General features: G+C 40.2%; 1 protein-coding gene across 3 annotated transcripts in view; it reads left to right on the forward strand.

Annotated features, from left to right (window-relative positions):
* The window catches only part of LOC126199634 (inositol polyphosphate 5-phosphatase OCRL), a 108,422-nt gene extending 86,304 nt beyond the window's left edge, over window positions 1-22,118 (forward strand). For all 3 annotated transcript variants that reach the window (XM_049936563.1, XM_049936571.1, XM_049936578.1), the window contains 2 exons: window positions 1,797-1,908; window positions 20,717-22,118. In XM_049936563.1, coding sequence (XP_049792520.1) covers window positions 1,797-1,908; window positions 20,717-20,877 — 273 coding nt within the window. In that variant the 3' untranslated portion in view covers window positions 20,878-22,118. The remainder of the gene's footprint in view (window positions 1-1,796; window positions 1,909-20,716) is intronic.
* The last annotated feature ends 976 nt before the right edge of the window (window positions 22,119-23,094 follow it).

Genomic DNA, 23,094 nt, shown 5'->3' on the forward strand with positions numbered 1-23,094 from the left:
GCATAAGACCCAGTAACATTATTCTGCAAGTAATGCCTCTTGTTTGTTTGCAGACTAAAGAAATTACAATAATAGCACATTCTAATACAGATAATGATTTTCGCTACTGATACTCAAATTTCTACATAACACACTCATTTATATAAGTACACAAGACAGTCACTGGCAGAAGATGACATGCTAATACCATGTAACACACCTCTAGCGGTGATAATGGCCTCAGTTTAGTCAGGTGGGGCCAAAAATTTTCTCAGGTATGCTGTGTCTGTTAAAGCCATTCACTGGTAATTAGATCTTGTACAGTTACCAAAATAGGCGGGGTGTTAATTGCTTTATTTCACCCATTGGTCCAAATTGTCCCAGATACTTTCTGTAGGATTAACTCAGTGTAGTAGCAGGCCAGTAGGGGTATAATACAGTGCCTATATTTCTGTCACTCAGGAACAAATGTGTGCAGCCATATGAACACACCTGTTGTCATCTTAAAAGAAATAAGTGTCCACAGCATGCTCATTATGCCAATTCTGAAGAAAGGGCACACTTGGTCGCTGTGAATGTTGAAATAAACTTCTTGATTTCTGTTCACCGGAATCTAAAGGAGTCAGTCAAAGTTAGGGTATGGGAAACACCCCTAAAACATCAAAGAACCATCTCCAGCCTCAATTACACTTTCCATACACTAGAGATTAAACAATTCACTGGGCCTTTGTGCCTTCAGTGTCTTGTATTATTGAAAAGGGACAATATTTCACCTCATCAGGCTATACTACATGCTTCCAATCCTCTACTGTCCAGTTTGTGTGTTTGGCCTGTCGAACTAGTGCAGCATTGTGTGCCGCATGTCCATTGCATTACCTTAACAAAGTTTGCTTGGGATCTGGTTGAGATGGACTAACATTCACTGACAGCAGCAGTTTTTGTCAGGTTAGAAACCAGTTGTCATTGACAAGATGTGACACTCCTCCGGTTCCTGTCAGTTAAAATCTTGTGACAACCACTGTTCATATGCCATGTTACATAGCTTCATGTGTTACACTATATCTTGTATGCGAGTTGGAAAATCCACATTGATATACCAACTAATTGAGCAACTCCATTCATGGTGTGGTCATTGGCACATCCAAAACAATACTTCCTTTCTGTATCGCCTCCATGTTGACCCATCTGACTGTGCTGACTGAACATACACATTACCTCATTGCTGTGATGTTTATCAGTGGTGGTACCACCATGCCCATATAAGAGGGTGACTTAATATTTTGTCCAGTAAAATGAAAAATATCCATCATGTCATCCTCATAGAAAGTTAATTTGAAAGAGAACTCGGAGATTTACAGCTTCAATGACACAATAATTATCTTAAAAATACTTCAAAGTAATTTATCTGTATAGCGTGATATACTTTGGTTGGCTGTTTGTTGAAGTAGCCTTTTCAGTTTGATCCACAGGTGTGGCAATAGGGCATGCCATCAGACAAATGTTTGAAATTATGCATATACAAAAGAGCACTCTGTAGGTAGTGTTAAACTAGACTTCCAAGTAAATACCTGTTTGCATGTATGACTCAATTAATTTTTAATTCTGTTTTCTCTCTATACTTACTTGAAATGTCTAACATCATTGTAATATTGATTTTTGAATGGATAATCAATTAACTACTTAATAAGTCACAAAAATATCATCTTTTCTTGTGGTCTGAGCACAATGCAGGATTCATAACATAATTGTTTTCAAATTTAAGTAGTATCTTTTGTTGTAAATTTTCCTATTTTGCTCATTTTGGTTTTCAAATTTAGATTGTCATGCAGCTGCCTGAACAGAGGAAGAATGTCTTCCTGTATTTGTGTACCTTTCTACAAGAGGTACTGAGTCACATGAATGAAAACGGCCTGGATGCAAAAACAGTAGGTGAGGAACTACTGGTAGTTAAAATGTTTTGTTTGAGAGTTAGTGTGTATGATTAAATGCCACATATTTATGAAACACTTGAATAAAAAAAGTTCCATGTTCCTAGGGAATACTGTCTAGTGTTACACAGTCCTCCATCCATACATATGTTAAGTGTGTGTGTGTGTGTGTGTGTGTGTGTGTGTGTGTTTCATATCTCCCCTAAATCATTGGACTGATTCCAATCAGACTTAGTACACACACCTGTTACTGTCAGGCAACAATTGCTGTGGGGCTAAGAACCACTTACCTATTATAGTTCAGCAGATAAGATGTCATAAAGAGCGAGAGACATGGAAAAACTGCTGCCTAAGACACTCTTATAGTCGAGGTGATGTGAGGAAATTGCTGACATCTGGCAGTGCTTTTTACAGCTTTGAACTGTGAAGTGCAAACAGCTGTAGGTGGAAACGATAGCCATCTGTAGAGCTATGAAGAGGAATTGCCATAGAGATGTTTACAAAATTGTGTTGTAGACACGTGAAGAAGCTGCACCCAGTGCACAGGATCATGTTTGTTAATGTGGTTACAGAACTTATACTTTCGTTCATTATGCATATTTGTTTGTACAACTGTGTCATAATTTCGAAGGTCATTGTGATGAATATGTGGAAATGAAATTTCTTCTGTGCTTCGCTAAAAACACAGTTCATTTTTTGTTTTTGTTTCTGATAGGAAATTGGCAAAATGAATACCTGGGCAGTGCCAGATTTGTCAGCTAGTTTTAAGAATAAAAGTGATGTCATGTTATTCCAAAGGCAAACTGTGACAAGGCATGAAAGGAGCATTGATTATGGCAGTTGGAGTGATTGTGATGCATATGTCAGTCTAATAGTGACATACCATAAAGTAAATGACTCTCCAGTTAAAGAAAATTTTTGGACGATGTTAACATAACTTAATAGTCAATTTCTTTTTTAGTGTATAATGTAATAAATGTGTGAAGTTCTTGGTAAACGCATCCTTAAGGGTAGTCTCTCTGCTCAGTCTTATCCTTTGTAAAAATTTGCACTGTAGATTCAACTATCAATGTGTTTTGGCTCTCCTTGTAACTTCTCTTTTGCTTCTTGTCATAGATGAGAACTTCTCATATGGTTTTGTCGAAGATCTTCCTCTATAAGGTTAGTCTGATATCATTGATTGCTTTAGGAAATAGCCTATTTTTCATAGTGGCCCCACTCCACCATTGATTGTTCTAGGAAATAGCCCATACTTCGTAATCCACCACCACCACCACCACCACCACCACCACCACCACCACTCATGCTCTCTCTCTCTCTCTCTCTCTCTCTCTCTCTCTCTCTCTCTCTCTCTCTCTCTCTCTCTCTCTCTTGAGATCATTGGGTGCAAATGATATATATAGTGCCAACAACCTAATCATTTCAGAGTAGCATTTGCACCCAGTGATCTCAATTATTTGTTGCATTTATTTCAATCTCTGTCTTACTCTACAGTTTTTACCCTCTGCAGCTACCTCAAGTACAATAGAAGTTATTTCTTGATGCCTTGACATACATCCTGTCATCCTGTCTGTCTGTTTCAGTGTTTTACACATGTTCCTCTCTTCACCATTTCTGTGCGGAATCTACTCATTTCTCATCAGTACATCTAATTTTTAGTATCCTTCCAAAGCACAAGATCTTGGATGTTCTGTTTTTCTGATTTTTCCCAGAGTCCATGAATCACTTACTTTCCTCCATTATGCATTACCAGAAATTTCTTTGTCAAATAAAGGACAATATTTGATAACAGTAGAATTCTTTTATCCAGGAATGCCCTGTCTGTGCTGGTCTGCTTTTTATGTCATCCGTGCTTAATTTGTCATGTTATTTTGCTTCAGGATACAACGATTCTGTAACTTAATCTACTTCGTGGCCCCCATTTTTGATGAGTTTCACTAATCTCGTATATGCTGCGATTCATTACTTCCATCCATCTTACATTTACACTCAATCCCTAATGTGTGCTATTCTTTTCATTTGACAGATTCTACAGTTCCTCCTCACTTTCACTGCAGCTAACAGTGTGATTGCCGTTTATCGTTGACACCCTCTCACCCTGTAGTTTAATCTCACTTCTGAATCTTTATTTTAAATGTGTTATTGCTTCTTTGATTTGCAGACCAAACAGTAGGTGTGAAAGACTGTTGTTTGATATCCTTTCTAATCGGAGCACTTAAGTTTTTAATTTTCTATTCTTATTTTTCCCCTCTTGATTCTTCTACATACAGTACGAAGCGCATTCAACAAGTAATACAACATTTTTTTTTTTCTGAAAGCAAGTTGGTTTTATTCACTATTCAATACACTATATTATTCCCCACTCTTTTGGCTACGAAACCCTATTTTTCACCATAATTTCCATTCAGTGTGACAACCTTATACCACCTTACTGGGAGTGCCTATATGCCCGCATGGTACCACTCTACTGGTTGAAGTCAGAGCCAGTGTCTTGCTGCATCATCATCCATGTACTGATTTCCGTGGAGTGCATCCTTCATTTGGCCAAACAGATAGAAGTGGATGAGGAACAACAGTTCAGTGAAGTTTTGTGAGCTCTGTTTGGGTTTGCAGACTTGTGTGATGCTTTTCATTGTCATTGGTGAAGAAGTTAGTATGCATTTGTGGCAACAAACATGCTGAAGTAGTTTCTTCAGTTTCCTGATGGTAGCACGATACATTTCAGTTGATCGTTGCACTGTGAGGGAGGACATCAAACAGAATAACTCCGTCACAGTCCCAGAAGACTGTCGCCTGACTTCACTAACTGAGGGTGCGGCTTTGAACTTTATCTTTGGGAAATTGGTGGTCTGGTTCCAGTTCGAATTGATGAACCCAAGTTTCATCACCTGTGATTGTATTTGACAAAAAATTATCATGATCAGCATCATAACATGCAAAAAATTCTGTACAGATGGTCTTTGGTTCTCTTGGCGGCGATAAACCTGGCGGACACACACCACTGAGTACCCCAACTGGTGGATGAGTGTGTCAGCACTACCAACACAGACATCCAAGAGAGCAGTGAGGATTTTGATTTTTATTCATTGACCAACTTGAATGAGTGTCCTCATATTCCAATATCGTAGGAGTCTCAGCTGTGGGCGGTCAGCCAGCATGCGGGAAATTGGACAGGTTTACGTTACTTTTTTTGTGATGGTGGCAGGTGCTTCACCCAATGACTCACTATGCTTTTGTTCACTGCCAGGTCTCAGTAGACGTTCTGCAAGTGCCTATGAATATCTGTGAAGCTCTGGGCTTCGACCAAATGAAACTCAATGACAGCTCTCAGCTTGGAACGCACCTCCATTACAGACATCATTTTGAAGACTATGTATATCACCGTCAACTATCAAAACTTAGGGAAACTGTATGAGCTAAAGCAGGAAATTTCCAGATGTCACACAACAAATTTCGCATTTTTCAACTAAAACTGGTGAGGAAAAAGTGTGTTGCTTTACTTATTGAATGCCTCTCATATTTTGTGTTATCCATCTTCACCTAACCGTTTATTTGCTGAAACATCCTGCATCATTGTTGGCTGGGGCCACTGAATATGTGTTCCGCTTCCCTACTCTCTCATTCTTACTGCTTCTTTCCTTTCTACCACTCCCCCCAGCCACCACTTCATGCCGCTAGCCTAGCAGCTGCTGACGAGAAGCAGAGATATGTGAGGAGTCGTTCGTTTCGATCTTATTCTCAGAGATTGTTGATGCAGCAGTTGGGGATGGAGGTCGTGTGTGTGTGTCTCTCTCTCTCTCTCTCTCTCTCTCTCTCTCTCTCTCTCTCTCTGTCTTTTCCATGTGCCTGTATGTGGCTCAGGAATCTTCTTTATGATGGGTTTGCTATCTATCCTCATTAGTATTGATTCTCAGAGTATTTGCAACAAGTTCTGTTGCATGGATTGATCATCACAGTTAGTTGGATGAGATTAGATTAGATTCAGTTTTTGCTCCATAGACTAAAAAAAAAAAAATCATAAAACATATGAATATAATACTTACTACCCTGATCATTTGCAGGAGATTGTCAAAATAAGTAAATACATTACAGTGAACTGGAACTGCTAATATTTACAGAATTAATACAATTAATTAAACATTGTTACACACTTTTAATAAATTTATCATTCACAAAAAATCTAATCTCTACTGTTGTGGCCAAGTGCTGTCAAAACTGAAATCTAACAGACTTTTTACTTAAACTGGTCTAACAGTCCCTGTTAAGATATTCATCTATAGGGTAGGGTTTGCCTATAAGATCATCTTTCAAACTCTGTTTAAACCGTGCTTGATCTGAAACCAAGTTTTAAATGGTTGCTGGCAGTTTATTGAAAACGTGTGTTCCTGAATATTGGATCCCTTTTTGGACCAAGGCAAGTGATTTTAATTCTTCATGTAGATTGTTATTATTCCTGGTATTGAGCTATTGGCTGGAAATACATATATTTTACTTGCAACAAATTTCATTAAGGAATAAATATACTGAAAAGCAGTGGTTGGAATACAAAGTTCCTTGAACAGGTTTCTACATGATGATCTTGTTACACGCTTTTGCACGCTAAAAACTTTTGCTCGGTTTGATTAGTTACCCCAGAATATGATCCTGTATGACAGAATAGAATGAAAGTAAGCAAAGTATGCAAGTTTTTTTATATTTTTATCTCCTACATCTGACATCATTCTCACAGCAAATATAGACTTTTTAGGTGCTTCAGCAGTTCTGTGGTATGCCCTTCCCAACTGAATTTATTATCAAGTTGTAATCCCAGAAAATTAACACTGTCGACTGTCAACCTCTTCAATCTGCATGTCACACAGTCAAAGGCTTTTGACAGGTCACAGAAAATGCCAATAGCCTCTAATGTATTATCTAATGAATTAAGTACACTTCCAGTGTAAGTGTAAACAGCTTTCTCTCTGTCAGAATCCTTAAGAAACCAAAACTGTGACTTGGGCAATATATTATTTGCAGTCAGATGCTTGAACACAAACTTTTCATATATTTTTGAAAAAGCCAGCAAAAGTGATTTTGGTCAGTAGTTTGAGGGTATCACTTTATCCCCCTTCTTCAAGAGAGGCATAACTTCAGCATATTTTATCCATTCTGGAAATCTTCTGCTGATAAGAGAGTGAATACACCAATAACTTAAAGACAGACAACTTGCGTGAGCACCCTTTGATTAACTTTGTTGATATGTTATCATACCCCCGAATGCTTAGATTTTAAGGATTTTATGATGGCTGCTACTTGTTTGGGAGACATGGGTGGTGTTTCTATTTTACTGAAGTTCTTTTTAAAGACTAGTCTCAGATATTCCATTGCACTGTTCACTGAACCTGATAACCCCAAGCTGTCAGTAACAGAAATAAAGTACTTGTTTAAGATGTTTGCAACACGACATGCACTTGTTATCTATGTCTCATTTGTTTTTAGAACTATCTGTCCCTCTTTCCTTTTGGCCCCACCTGTTTGTGGCTTCACTATATCCCATACAGTTTTTTTTATTTATTTTGTTGCCTGATGTGATTATCTTTTTCTTATAATAAAGCTGCTTCGTTTTCCGGGTTACTTACTTCAATATTTCGTAGTATTCTTTGTAATGCATTACAATGCTAGCATCAGAGCTGTTCCTGGATAGTAGATATAGTCTCCTTTTTGTCCCACATGAATATCTTTATTCTTTGTGTAGTCCAGGGTTTATTTTTTTACTTCTGTGTGATCTGAGTTATGTTTAGGGGAAAACAGTTTTCAAAAGTAGAAGTAACTTTATTAACGAACACTTTGTGTTTTTCATTTGAGTCAGAAGTATTGTAAACATCTTTGCAGTTAATGTCTTTGAGCAATTTCCTGAATTTCTCAATTTTTGATTGATTTATTACCCTTATGTACTCAGATTTAACAGATTTTTTTATCCTGGCAAGTTTCATCTTTTAAAACAAGATGCTGCATGTCATGATCAGATAGCCCATTTGCTATTGGTGCTGTGATATGACTTTTTTCCCTAGATTTGTCTACAAAGATATTATAAACAGCAATCTAAGAGCATTTACATATCCTGGTGGCAAAGTTCACAGTAGGAACTAAATTGAATGATAGTGTTACTGATTGCAATAATTTTTCACTGACAGAGCTTTTCAATAAATCCACATTAAAATCACCAGTAACCACCATTTCCTTGTTTTTTGCTGTGAGCTGGGACAACAGGGCTTCCAGATTCTTTACAAAGAGCTTAAAATTTCCTGAAGGTGATCTGTATGTACTTATATCTAAAAAGAAAGATGATGAGACTTACCAAACAAAAGCGCTGGCAGGACGATAGACACACATTTGTGTTTGTTTGTGTGTCTATCGTCCTGCCAGCGCTTTTGTTTGGTAAGTCTCATCATCTTTCTTTTTAGATATATTTTTCCACGTGGAATGTTTCCCTCTGTTATATCTGTATGTACTTACTATTATAAAGGACATATTATGAAATAATACTTTTGTTGCACGAGCTTCTGCTGCTGTGAGTAAAAATTATTAATATCAATATTCTTGAAACCAAAACAGTTTCTGACAAATGTGGCAGCTCCTCCTTTCTCCATATTTTTTCTACAGCAATAAGAAGTTAACTTGAATCCTGTAACATGTAACATATCTATACCAGTGATCACATGATGTTCAGAGAGGCAGATTAAATCAATTGGTTTGCTCACCTCTAATTCTTCAACACAAATAAGCAACTCGTAAAGCTTACTCCTTAGTCCTTTGGTATTCTGATTGAATAAGGATAACTGATTTTGTACACTGGTTGAATTACAACTGGATGAACCTAATTGTCCTGTCAAATTTTTGAGTGTCTCTAGTTTCAGTCAGAGGCTTTCTCCATGAATTGTGTACATTAAAATTTGCTTTCTAACTGCCTGTTTTATCAATGTGAATATCATTTTCAGCCTGTGTCTGAACATCTTTTGTTTCTGCCCTCCCTACCTCAAAAAAAGGAAAAGAAAAAAAAAACTGCTATTCTGTCACTTGTAACAACTAGTACTTTACCATCTGTGATCGATTACATCAACTCCCATATTTGCTATTAGCCTAGGCACTTTTCCCTTACTTTTCCTGTTGATGTGAAGGCCATACCTAGTATAGTCCCATCCTATTGATGGAGTCAACAGGAGCCACACCAATATGAGACCCCCATACCTGATTCAAGCAGCCTTTCCATTTCAAAATTAACTCTCCTAACAGAAGAGTTTAAATGAGGCCAATCATGGTGCCTCACGATAGACACAAGCCCAACACCAGTATGCCCCATTGCTGAAGCTATCTTTACCAAGTCACTTTAAATTGAATAATTAGGGTTCCTGTCCATGTTGTTACCTGCCCCACCCACTATTACCATAGTGTCTTCCTTTGTGAAGTCTTTGCAAAGTGAACCTACAGCCTCTATCACCTGACCCAGACTGGCACTAGGTTTAAAAAAACTTGACCCGGTAACCTGACATTAGTTCATCCTGCAACAGTCGGCCAACTCGTGTAAACTACATAACAAAAAAAATTTCATCATCTTCTTACTTTTCAAACACTTGCTGAAAGTTTGTTGTGTCCTGTCTACTCCTACATCTGCTTGTGGCTCATCAGTTTCCAACTGTGACAACAGATCAAATCTATTTTCCACATTCACAACAATACTGTCTGAGAAAGTCCTATTCCTACTACTTCTATAACCTGTTGTCACTTCCCACCTCTCTTTTCCCTTCTCCCCACTTAACCAGTCTCATTTCCTCAGCATGGTGTCCGAGACATGTGAATAGCCGGTCACATGAGTAGACTTCTACTACAGGCCAAAACTGAAAGCTATTTCTGTGGGTATCTGTAATGGACCAGGCATGCTGATCTGAAGCCCATTGTTTCCCACTAATGTACATTCCCTGCCCAGCGGATCTAGTCTTGCAGATCTGCTCGCAGACCAGGTCTGTTTGTGTGTGGCATAATGTGGCGGATTTTTGTGGTTTATCCATGGACCCAGGACTCCGGTGCTCCTTGGCAGGCCAGAAGCTATGGCAATGGATTTCAGGAATTGCAACTGTCTCACTGCAAGTACATTGTGCAGTGTGGCGTTTTGTAGACATTTTATTTATTTTCGTATATTTTTGCACTTTGAAAGTAGTTTATATATTAGAAAGTATGGGTGATAAGAAGAAGAAAATCATGGCAGTCCCAGGCAGTCAGTACACTATGTACTCACATATTTCTTGATCATACAATACCTGTAAAATAAAACATACACAATGGGTTTTGTTTTATTGAAATAAAATAACATCAGTGATCTTAATGAAACACATACAATCTTGGCTTGCTTTCTCCGTCTGAAAACAGCTCATTACAAAAGATGTGGATTTTAGTACCTAAGATTTTTTGCTCACACATTTAGAAATACAGAAGTCCTTAAATTTTTTTGTCAACTTGTGTCTTTACTTACCCTTGAGATCTTAAAATTTGTCAGGGAAAAATGCTAAAATTTGTCTGGAAATCAGGGAAACGTCAGGGAATTTCACTTGGGGAAACTTGTGGCAACCCTGAATTTTAAAAATTCCAAAGGAATATTATATATACCTTCCACCGTATTTTATTGTTAGTATTCCAATGCTGTGTTAAACTCAGATTTCAATACTGGATCCTCTGTCTTCCATATCAATTCCCACTTCTTCATAATCTTGTCACCAAACAGTTCCTCTCTTAAGTAGACGTCTTCAGTGCACTTTCTCCTCCTATCTGCTCTCTCTCTCTCTCTCTCTCTCTCTCTCTCTCTCTCTCTCTCTCTCTCTCTCTCTCTCTCTCCCCCCCCCCCCCCCCCCCCCCTGGGTCTTAACAGTGGAAATCAGACTGCACTCTTAATGCTGATCGTTCTTTTTATATCTTGGATCAGTACTTCCAATGATTATTTCTTTTAAGATTGCTTCACATTTTGCCTGCAGCCATTTTGGCTTTGCTTCACTGCACTTCCTGTTTATTTTATTCCGAAATGACTTGTATTGCTTTGTATTCTTTTTTCGATCAGCTGAAGTATTTGGCAACATAGTTTTTCACAATGACATTCTTCAACAAATGTGTAACAGATTTCTTACTCTGTGAGATCAGTCAATCTTGCGCTTTTGAAAGCTTCATCTGTCATTGTCATCAGTGGATTCTAGTAAGCCATTAGGTACATTAGTTGGCAGAGACATTACAGAACTTCCATATGCTGTCTTAGATTATGTTGATGTCTGTGACTGAGGAACATTGGTAGCAATGTTGATTTCGTAGAGTGTGGATGTCTCAGTTGATTTATCTGTTGCCTTTCAGCATAAAACACTCATTTCCACACCCTAAAAAGGGTGTAGCTGCTGACTGTGTTAAAGTTGCTGTTGCACATTCTGATCTCAATGGCACCTCTGATGACAGAATTGCAGTAGGTGGATACCTGGGATATTATTTCCATTTCATCTAACATAATCATGTGTTCATGCATGAGGCTGTGTTCAGAAATGACAGATTTGTTGAAATCTCGTCCCCCCACCCCCACCCCCCTTGAAATCACTCACCTTGACTACTGGTGTAACTGTACCACATTCATGAGTCTTTTATAGGATTATCATCTCTAACTATTTTTGTGTGATTGGAAAATGGATTGGATACTGTGTCTGCCCAGGACTCTGCTTATTTTGATTTTTGTAGCTTTGAAGAAAGGAAAGATTGCTACGGACTGATCAGCTTCTGGTGATTGAGTATCTCTGGTTTTGTTTCTTAGACATGGCTAACTTAATACCTGAATAATTATAGCAATTCTGGAATACGTTTGTTAGATATCGGAACCCGTGTGTGCCTTTGCACAGGCAGTTTTAGCTTAATTTATCAGCATATTTAAAACTGCTGTTTTATGGGCTAGATGATGAGATCTTTGTGCATTAAGATATAGGTCAAAATAAGTTGGTTTCCGGTAAACGTAGTGCCTGAGCTACCCATCTGATTTTTGTATGTGTGTGTTTCCAACGTAGGCCTTGTTGGCCAAAATCTCATTTTCAGACAGTTTTTTTGTTGTATCTTTCTGTGACTCAGAATGTCTGCTATATGGTGAGTAGCAACTATCCTTTCACAATATTCTTAAAACATTATGTAAGTCAATTGCTCTTCACTGTGAACACCATATTAAAAACTCTTCAAAGTTTTTGGTCGCAAACAGATCTGAACCAATCAAGGTGAAATTACTGTTAGTTTGGATGTGGTCTCTTTGTTCAAAAGTCCCTGTGGAGGACACATAAGTTACTACTGGACCACTTCCCTCTCAAGACTGTCATACTCTTTCACCATACTTCGACAACCACATATTTTTATATAAAGTTAGATTTTATGAAATGACTAATGAAAAATCTATAGTCTCCAGCAGTGGACAATGTCTTTATGGAGCACTTTGAGACATGCACGTGAAATTAAACTCCTTGTCCAACTTGCTCGTTTTGCAGTGTGGAAGACACATTTATGATTTGGCCACATGGAATTGCAGCACTTCACCTGTTAATTGATTAGGTGAGATGGAGAGAGAAGGAAAATTACCATTTTTAGATGTCTTCTTCAACAAAAATTACATAGTCAGCTAGGGCACTCTATTCTCTGGAAAGCGAGTCATACCGAAGTACATCTCAGTGCACAAAACATACTTCGTCCATCCCATAAAGGAGCAGTTTTAAATATTCTGATAAATAAAGTAAACAATTGCAAATAACACATGGATTCCAAGATCTCACATTCAAGAAACAGAAACTGAGATACTCAATAATCAGGTGATCAGCCCATAGCATTCCTTCTTTCTTTGAAGCTACAGCAGTTAATAAAATACACAGAGTCCTGGGCAGATATGGTATTCAATCCCCCCCCAGGGGGTCCACAACTCTTTTTGTTGATACGTGCGTGGGGAGCACGGGACCCCGAGCTAGTGTGGCTCTCTTTCCTTTCTGGGCTGCATACCTTCATTTTTCACATCCTTCCCCATCCCCCATCCACCCCCCCCCCCTCACCACCACCTCTTCCCTTCCCCTTCTCCCCCTATGGTAGTATGTTTCGTGCCTACGTCTGGAAACGAACACTTGTAACTGTAAGACAGTCTCTCTTCTTTGCTTTATATGCTGGAAAGTCTCTGTCCTCCCTTTGTCCTTCTCTTTTCCTTGCCTCTTCTCTTTATCCTCTTCTCAGCTGTGGCGTTTGAGTCCTCTCTTCTTTCCTTTCCTTTTCTTTGTTACTCCCTTTCTCTTTCTTTCTTCCCTGTGTGTGTCTGAAGACCGACCCATGCGTTCCCAAGTGTAGCCGGTGACGGGGTAACGCGTAATCCCCCACCCCGGGTAGACAGATAGGACACGTATGTACCCACTGGTAATGGCCAGGCCCAGGGATGGGTGATTACCTGAGGTGGTACCTTCCATCCATTCCTCAGGAGGTGTGACCTGAGGTGTGAACAATCACCTAAGGCAGGAGTGCCCACAGAGAGGGCCCCACACAAAAAGGAGGGCGCCATCAGAGACGCTGGTAATCATGGGGGATACTTCTGCAATGGTTTCCTCTACGTCTACAATTTCTGCTCACAAGCGAAAGTTAAATGAGTCTCAGCCACAGACAATTCTTCCATCAGTGCCACAGTTCCTTGTTGTTTCTCGGTCGGACGAAGGTCAAGACTTCTCCACAGTCAACCCGTTCATTATTCAGAAAGGTGTCGACGCAATTTCAGGTCCTGTAAAGTCTTGTTCCCAATTACGAAATGGCACCTTGCTGTTGGTAACAGTCAGTACCCTCCAGGCACAAAAATTGCTGTGAACTTCACTGCTACACACCTTCCCTGTCCGGGTGGAAGTGCACCGCACTTTAAATTCATCACGCGGGATGGTTTATTCACGCTCATTCGACGGATTGTCCAACGAGGAAATTCAAAACCACGTGTCTGACCAGGGCGTAATGGCTGTACATCGATTCATGAAAAGGGTTGACAAGGACTTGGTATGAACCTGTACTATCTTCTTGACATTTGACAGAGTTCAACTTCCATTGAACATTGAAGCGGGCTATGAGATAGTTTCAGTTCGCCCTTACATCCCTAATCCTATGCGTTGCTATCGGTGTCAGCGGTTGAATCGTACCAGCCAGTCATGTTCCAATCCGGCCAAATGTGTTATGTGTGGCAAGGATGCCCATAAGGGTGCTTGTCCACCTCCATCCTCTCATTGCATCAACTGTATGGGTGACCACGCTGCTTCCTTTAGAGATTGCCCCATTTTCAAACATGAATGGCTTATTCAGGAAACCAGAGTGAAGGAAAAGGTGTCTACATTTGCTGTCCGTAAGTTACTCGCCAGTTGAAAGCCCACTGTGCCTCCAGCAGGTAAATATAGCACTGTCCTTGCATCTCCTTGGCCTACTAGGGAGGCAGCCACGCAGACTTGTGATCTCACCTTTAGCGCCATGGTCGTCACATTGGCCAGCGCTAAGATCACCCGTTCAACCTCCCCACTATCACCTGCTCACTCTACGGCTCACCTTTCAACGGCTTCTGCTAAATCACGAGCCCCAAATTCAGACACCCAGACTTCTAAAAAAGAGCCTACTCGCGAAGATTTTTTATGTACCCCGACTTCACAACCACCGATTCCTCCCTCATCTCAATGTCCTGTTTCCAAGAAGGCTCATAGGAAACAAAGTTCCTCTCCTTCTCCGCCAAGGCGCACTGCTGGCGGCCGATCAACTGGCCGATTGCTGGTGGCAGGAGCTGCCCCCGAACAACCTATGGATCAGGATCTTCTGCCTTTGGCTGCATGCCGTTCCACATTGTCAGCCACCGGCTCTCAGCAGTCGTTGAGTTGAGAGCAACCGTGGTAAGATTCTTCCCTTCTCTGCCCACCCTATGTCAATTATCCATTGGAATATCTGCGGCATTAGAGCCGGATGAATTGTCGATCCTCTTACGATCCTACTCGCCAGTCATCTTCTGTTTTCAGAAAACAAAGCTACATCCCCACGATCGCTTTGTTTTCTCTCATTTCCAGTCAGTCTGGTTTGATCTCCCCTCTGTTGATGGCACACCAGCACATGGGGGACTTAAGATTCTTCTCCATGATATTGTCCATTATCACCGAATCCACTTAAACAGTTCCTTTCAAGCTGTTGCTGTTGCTGTCCATTTTTCCCTTTCTGGATACACCTTCTCTCTTTGTACCGTATACATTCCATCGTCCACACCGATGGCAAAAGCTGATCTCATTCATCACTTTGGTCAACTCGCGCACCGCTATTTGCTGGTTGGGGACTTCAGCGCCCACCACCCGCTTTGGGGATCTTCGTGTCCTTGTCCGCGAGGCTCCCTATTGATTGACATCTTCCACCAAGTGGATCTCGTTTGCCTCAACACTGGGGACCCTACATTTTTGTCTGCCTCCACAACGAATGTCCCTCACTTGGACCTTATGGTTGGTATTGTTCAGCTAGCTCAGCACTTTGAATGGTTCGCTCTTGCTGATACTCGAGTGACCATTTTCCATGTGTCCTTCGTTTGCAGCCACAAGTGCCATCTAACGACATTCGATGACCATCACTTTCCTAGCGTCGACAATCAGGTCACTCATGTTACAGAAGTTATTCTTACAGCCGCAGAACGTTCAATACCTCGCACCTCCAATTTGCCCCGGCGCCCCCCAGTTCCTTGGTGGAACGAGGCGTGCCATGACGCAATACGTGAGTGGCAATGTGCTCTTCGCATTTTCCGCAACCATCCTACTTTGGCCAACTGTATCCACTATAAGCAGTTATGTGCGTGATGCCGTCACGTCATCCACAATAGCAAGATGGCAAGCTAGGACTTCTTTACTAGCTCTTTCAACACCTTCACTCCCTCCTCGGAAGTTTGGAGTCGAATTCGATGGTTATCTGGCGCACCTAGTTTCTCCCTGATCTGTGGGCTCACTGTCGCACATGAGACCTTAGTGGACCCCATCGTAATTTATAACTCGTTAGGTCAACATTATGCTGAGATTTCGAGTTCTTCAAATTACCCGCCAGCCTTTCTCTCGAAGAAACGTGCAGCAGAAGTGCGACCTCTTGTTTTCTCCTCTCAATATAGCGAAAGCTATAATACTGTTTTCTCCATGCAGGAACTCCAACACACACTCTCTTCTTCTGGATCTTCCGCCCCAGGACCGGATGGTATCCACATCCAAATGTTGCTGCATTTATCCTACCATAGTCTGCATTACCTCCTTCGCCTTTATAATCGAATTTGGACTGACAGTACTTTTCCCAGAAGATGGCGGGAAGCTATCGTCATTCCGAAACCTGGAAAGGACAAACATCTCCCCTCCAGCTATCGCCCCATTTCTCTCACTAGTAGTGTATGTAAGGTTTTGGAGCGTATGGTGAATTGCCGTTTAGCCTGGTGGCTGTGGTCCCGAAGCCTTTTAACACCTGCCCAATGCGTTTTCTGAAAGCATTGTTCTGCAGTTGACCATCTTGTTGCTCTCTCCACTTATATCATGAAAAATTTTCTCTGGAAATGCCAAACGGTAGCAATATTTTTTGATCTGGAGATGGCATACGATACCTGTTGGAGGACAGGCATCCTCCACACACTGTTCTCTTGGGGCTTTCGAGGTCGGCTGTCCCTTTTTATTCTTGAATTTATGGCAGAGCGCACATTTTAAGTGCGGGTGAACACTACTCTCTCCTGTACTTTGTCCCAAGAAGACGGGGTACCCCAGGGTCCTTCTCCGCCTCTATCGCGCCTTAGTTCTCGAAATTGGACTATGGAAGCATAGTTTTTTCCTCTGCTCGGCCGTCTATTCTTCGGGGTCTTGACTCTGTCCACCACCGTGGATTGCATTTAGCGTCTGGAGCTTTTTACACCAGCCCTGTGGAAAGCCTTTATGCTGGGACTGCTGACCCTTCGCTGTCCAATTGGCAAGCTGCCCTCCTGAGTTGCTATGCTAGCCATCTGTTTTCCATGCCTGCTAATCCTGCCCATGACCTTCTTTTCGATGCCTCCTTGGATTTAGGGTATGCAGGCCACCCTTCCTCTCTACTACCACTGGGAATCTGCTTCCGTCAACTGCTACATTCTCTTTCCTTCCAATGTTCTAAAACTTTCTTGACAACTGGGGGTACAACAACGCCTTGGCTGCGCCCCCCAGACCTACCTGTTCTGTGACCTTTGTCAGCTTCCCAAGGATGGTACGCCTTGTCTCATTTATCGTCGGCATTTGCTGCTCTATGCGCACAAATGAAGGATACCACATTTATTTACACTGATGTCTCAAAAACATCATTTGGTGTTAGGAGTGCCTATATTGTTGGCGACACCCCTAATCAATTTCGGCTTCCCGACCAGTGTTCGGTTTTTACTGCGGAGCTTTACGCTGTTCTCCAGACTGTCAAATACATTCGTCGTCATCAGCGGATACAGTATATTATATGCTCAGATTCGCTCGGCTCTCTCCTCAGTCTCCAAGCTCTTTACCCTGTCCACCCTCTGGTCCACCAGATTCAGGACTAACTCCACTTGGGGGGCGTCTCTGTGGTATTCCTCTGGATCCCAGGACACGTTGGTATCCATGGAAACGAGGTGGCCGATATAGTGGCCAAGGCTGCAGTCTCTCTTCTTCAGCCTGCTGTTCGCATGGTTCCCTTTGCCGATCTACAGAGTCAGCGTGTTGCTCTTTTTTGGCACGCATGTTGGTCTACACTTCCCAATAATAAATTGTGGGACGTGAAAGCTCTTTCCTGTGCTTGGACCTCTTCCTCCTGATCTCATCGTTGGGAGGAGGTAATTTTAACTAGACTCCGGATAGGGCACTGTCTTTTTAGCCATCAACATCTTTTAAGTGGCAATCCCCGCCCTGCTTTGTCCCCACTGCTCTCAACTGTGAATGGTGAGACATCTTTTACTTGAGTACCCCTATTTTACTCCGCTACGTGCCAGTCTACAGCTGTCGCCTGATATATCTACCATTTTAGGAGATGAATATATGTAAAAACAAAGATGATGTGACTTACCAAACGAAAGCGCTGGCAGGTCGATAAACACACAAACAAACACAAACATACACACAAAATTCTAGCTTTCGCAACCAACGGTTGCCTCGTCAGGAAAGAGGGAAGGAGAGGAAAAGACGAAAGGATGTGGGTTTTAAGGGAGAGGGTAAGGAGTCATTCCAATCCCGGGAGCGGAAAGACTTACCTTAGGGGGGGAAAAAGGACGGGTGCGCGCGCCCACGCACACACACACACACACACACACACACACACACACACACACACACACATACATATATATATCCATCCACACATATACAGACACAAGCAGACATATCAGTATATATCATATACTTACTTCAATATTTCGTAGTATTCTTTGTAATGCATTACAATGCTAACATCAGAGCTGTTCCTGGATAGTAGATATAGTCTCCTTTTTGTCCCACATGAATATCTTTATTCTTTGTGTAGTCCAGGGTTTTTTACTTCTGTGTGATCTGAGTTATGTTTAGGGGAGTTATGTTTAGGATATGTCTGCTTGTGTCTGTATATGTGTGGATGTGTGTGTGTGTGTGTGTGTGTGTGTGTGTACCCGTCCTTTTTTCCCCCTAACGTAAGTCTTTCCGCTCCCGGGATTGGAATGCCTCCTTACCCTCTCCCTTAAAACCCACATCCTTTCGTCTTTCCCTCTCCTTCCCTCTTTCCTGGCGAGGCAACCGTTGGTTGCAAAAGCTGGAATTTTGTGTGTATGTTTGTGTTTGTTTGTGTGTCTGTCGACGTGCCAGCGCTTTCGTTTGGTAAGTCCCATCATCTTTGTTTTTAGATATATTTTTCCCACGTGGAATGTTTCCATTATATTTTAGGAGATGACAAGCGCTCATCCGATTGCATCCTCGAGTTTATTAGTGTCAGTGAGAGGATGTCGGTCATTTGAAACTCTTTTTGGGGAAAACAGCCCCCCTTTCTATAGTGGTTTTTTAAGCTTTCCTTCTGTCTTTTACTTTCCCCACTTTGATTGTCGCTCCCATTGCTGCTGATGTCCTTTATTATTTTTTTTTTGCTTTAAGCCACAGACCGGGCGCTAATGACTGTAGCAGTTTTGCGCCATAAAAAAGTTATTCAATGCTTTTTACCATCACTCAAGATAATTAGAGATGGTGCACCCAGGAAAAGACAGCCTCGGTCTCGGTGTTTATGGAATTTGCAAAATACCTAGACTGTGGTAGCAATTGGATTGGTCAGTCAATACCACTGATTTCAGCGACTGCGAAGAGCACCAACAACACACAAAACATTGTGATTTTCTCAGATTTGCTATTCCAAATTGTAGCCTCGTGAACAAGCACGTGATTATGTATGATGAAACAAATATTATCCTGTGCATCTATTTACTGTGATTGTGTCATCAATGAAGGTGTTAACATCAGAATATGTAACAGCTATCTTAACCGAGTCAGCGGTTACACCCTTAGTGGTGCATGGAAATTGATGCTTGACACTGAAATCAAAGAATCACTTATCTAAAGAAATCAGCATTACTACCAATGTTCTTCAGTTATAGACATCGAAATATCCTGGTGATGATGTAGGGAGTTATCAAAAGCTCAAGATGGACAAATCTGACACAGCAGTAACTCGGTGAAGCTGAAATGTTCACAGAAAGCTGTGTTTCTTATATCTACAACAGTATGACCAACTTTGTGACATTTTAGTTTTTGAGATTTCAGTTTTTCTTGAACTGATCTACCTTTTGTGGTATTCTTAAAGTACTTCAAATGCATCTCACCATTCTTCAGTACTCCAGTACCTCCATTATTTTAACATTGGTTATTTCTGATAATTCTCTTGAACTTCAGCATACTTTTCATCATTTATAAATTATGAGCTGAGTAGGCCTTACAATGCTGTATCTTATTTCGGAATCTATGTCTGATGATAGTTTGTCTGCTGGTCTTTTCAGGGTTCACCATGATCTTGTGTGATTTTTGAATAGTGCATTTGCCATTAAACTGAAGTTTACTGCAGAATTTAGTCTTCCTCCTCTCTAATTCATGTTACTGAACCCGTATTCTCCTATAACACAGTGTTTTATTCCTTCCCCTATAGAGTTTTCCAGTCACCAATGATTATTAGACTTCCATCTCCCTTTCCATACTGAATTATACATTCAATACCTTCATGTAGTCTCTCTCTCTCTCTCTCTCTCTCTCTCTCTCTCTCTCTCTTCATCTTCTGCTTGCAACCTCGGCATGTATATCTGATCAGTTGTTGTAGGTATTGATTTAGTGTCGGTTTTGGTGAGCATAATCCTTTCATTGAATTACTCACAATAACTCACTTTCTGCTCTACCTCTCTACCTTCCTATTCATGATTATCCTACCCCCATTTCATCGTCTGGCGCTACTGATATTACCCTATATTCATCTGCCCCGAAATCCTTAAAAAAAATCCCATTTTCATTATACTGATCCCCAATATATCTAGACTGAGCGTTTGCATGACTGCAGAATAATAAAACCACTTGAAGAGGCTGGACTATCCACTTAATCACCATTCCTTTATTATTATTATTTAGCATAATAGCTCTTCAATATAAAATAACTGTGTTAAGTATGAAAAAGATCTTTAAAAGTGGTAAGGTAATTTATTCCGTAAGGTGTGCCAATTATTACCCAAGATGAGAATAAAATCTGTGAGCTGTAAAGGCCATTACAAAAAAGCTTACATGTTGCAATTTTTTCAGCCACACTGTTTGGGACAATCTTCCTACGTGATCCACCACGTAGTCGTGGCGATTTGAGTTCAAGAGTTCGGACAAATCAGCAGGCACTTGACAGGAAGAAGGCGAATTTTGTTTACAATTTTCTAGTGAATGACCAAAGTGATTTAATACTTGGTCGATGAAACTTTTTTATTTTTGCATTTGTTAAATGTGTAGTACTTACAAGCAGTTATACTCAAATTAAAGTGGACCCACCTTGCACATATTTATATATATTGTTATCTAATATTTAGATTGCATATTTATTTTAATTAAGAAATTCTTGCATGTGTGTGTTTTAATGTGCAATTATTTGTACAGAAGAAGCAAATATGTAAAGCAGTACCATGTACTGCACTATAGAATAAAATGGTTTCAGTTTATGCTACAGCGAGAAATTAAATATCAGAAAATGTTATCCTAGAATAACTGATATTCTTGCCATATATTAAAAACTGTAATTTGACTGCGTATCATTGTACTATTTCCTTCAAAAGTACATATTGTTTATCCTAAGCAGGAGCCAGTATGGTTATTTTCATGTGATAACGATGTGCACTGGATGTAACAGTAAGTCTGACAATTTTCATCCATGTAGTGATTAGTCCTTCAATTTTGAAACTGCAGAGTTATGTCATGTGTGACATTAAAACTTTATGAACAAATTTACATGGATTTGGCTGACCCATTACAATGTGCATGATGACCAAGGGTGACATTGTTATTAGATATTATGAAGAAGCAGTTTGGAGTTCAGTGTGTAAATTATAGAAAACTGTACATATAAATATATCTTGCAACAGCTCTTCCAAGTAAAATTACAGTATGATATGCCAAATTTTTTAGTCTTAAACAAATTGGTTTGTTTAATAGTGTGTACTTAGCTGTTTAAATGCTCTACCTGTGCGTCAGTCTGCGTATGCAGAGACAAATGCCAAATCGTTAAATGCCTTATGCCACAGCTTTATTATAATTTCCTCTGTCATCTTTTCTGAAATTTCGAGTGTGAGGATCAGAGCCCAATATAAAGCCTCTACGGCTCCCACAAATGCTTGATGTGGTGCATTGCGGCAGTGAATGGTGAAGTGACAGCGGAGTCATCATTTAGGATGATGTTTGACCTTAATGTCTGAAAAATTGTGTGAAACATACTCTTCCATCACTTCATCATATTGTTCTTCTAAGGGAACAGTTACAGTGTGGCCTGCCTCAATGGAGAGAGAGAGATGATCATAACCCTCCTTGAACACCATTCTTGTGTTTTTTTATCTTGATGGTTGGAGCTTGTTTCAAAAGAATTATATTGTAAGTTGTTAATTTATCTGTGTCAGTTCACATGTGTGTAATAATAAGACATTAAAACCATATTTTACGTAGCCCCTCACTGAATCTTTGCAATTTATACAGCCACCAATTGACTCATTTTTGCATTTGCTCATTTGTGAACCAGACTTCTGCTGTAGCTAATGGAAAACGAAAGTTATCATTTACTCATATCTGCTTTACTGGTCATACAAGGTTTTTTCAGCAGCAATCAATGTCTCATCTTAGACTCTCCAATTAAATTTATCTATTTGAACACTATAGTGCAGAGATTTGTTAACTGCGTACTGCGGGAGCATCACATTTGTGCTACATGACACCACCAGAATATGATATTAATGTTGGATATACTGTATAAATTGTTTGTGAATCTAAAGTGTTTCATTTATTATAATATTTTTAAACCAGCCTTCTCACATCAGCTGTCAGATAGATGAATAGTTTGACTTCATATGCCATGGAAAAATTCTGATATTAATGGCTCCAGAATCAAAAAAGTTTCAATCTCATTACTGTACCATATAATTGACTCAGTAAAAAATGTTTCAAAATGCCTTGTGTGTTGGTTGTATGGATTCCTTTGCAGAAAGGTGACAGAGCTAATGTGAGAAACACTCTGCTCCTTCCTTTCCGAATAAGTGAACGATTTGTTTCATATGGAATTTTTATTTAGTGGAAAAAATATTCTTATGAGCTCGGTGATTTCCAATGACGTAATAGTCCCTAATCGAGAGTATATTTAAATCTGCCACAATGTGATGCACAGTCTATATGAGAACACATCGACAGTATAAAATGCAATAAATTGTTCACGAACCTGACCTGATGTAAGAGTGCAGTTATAAACCTAGTTAAAATGTGCAGCAACAGTTCAACATAGACTATGGCTATGTACACTCACTTTTTGGTAATTTTCCAAAGTCTTGAAACATTGGAATTATGCCACCTCCCCTTCATTCATTTCTATTTTGCTTTTAAATACATAATGAACATTTAACAAGAAAATCACAGAGTTCATAAGAATATTTTTTCCACCA

This window comes from Schistocerca nitens, chromosome 1, assembly GCF_023898315.1.
Source record: "Schistocerca nitens isolate TAMUIC-IGC-003100 chromosome 1, iqSchNite1.1, whole genome shotgun sequence".
Taxonomy (NCBI): Eukaryota; Metazoa; Arthropoda; class Insecta; order Orthoptera; family Acrididae; genus Schistocerca; species Schistocerca nitens.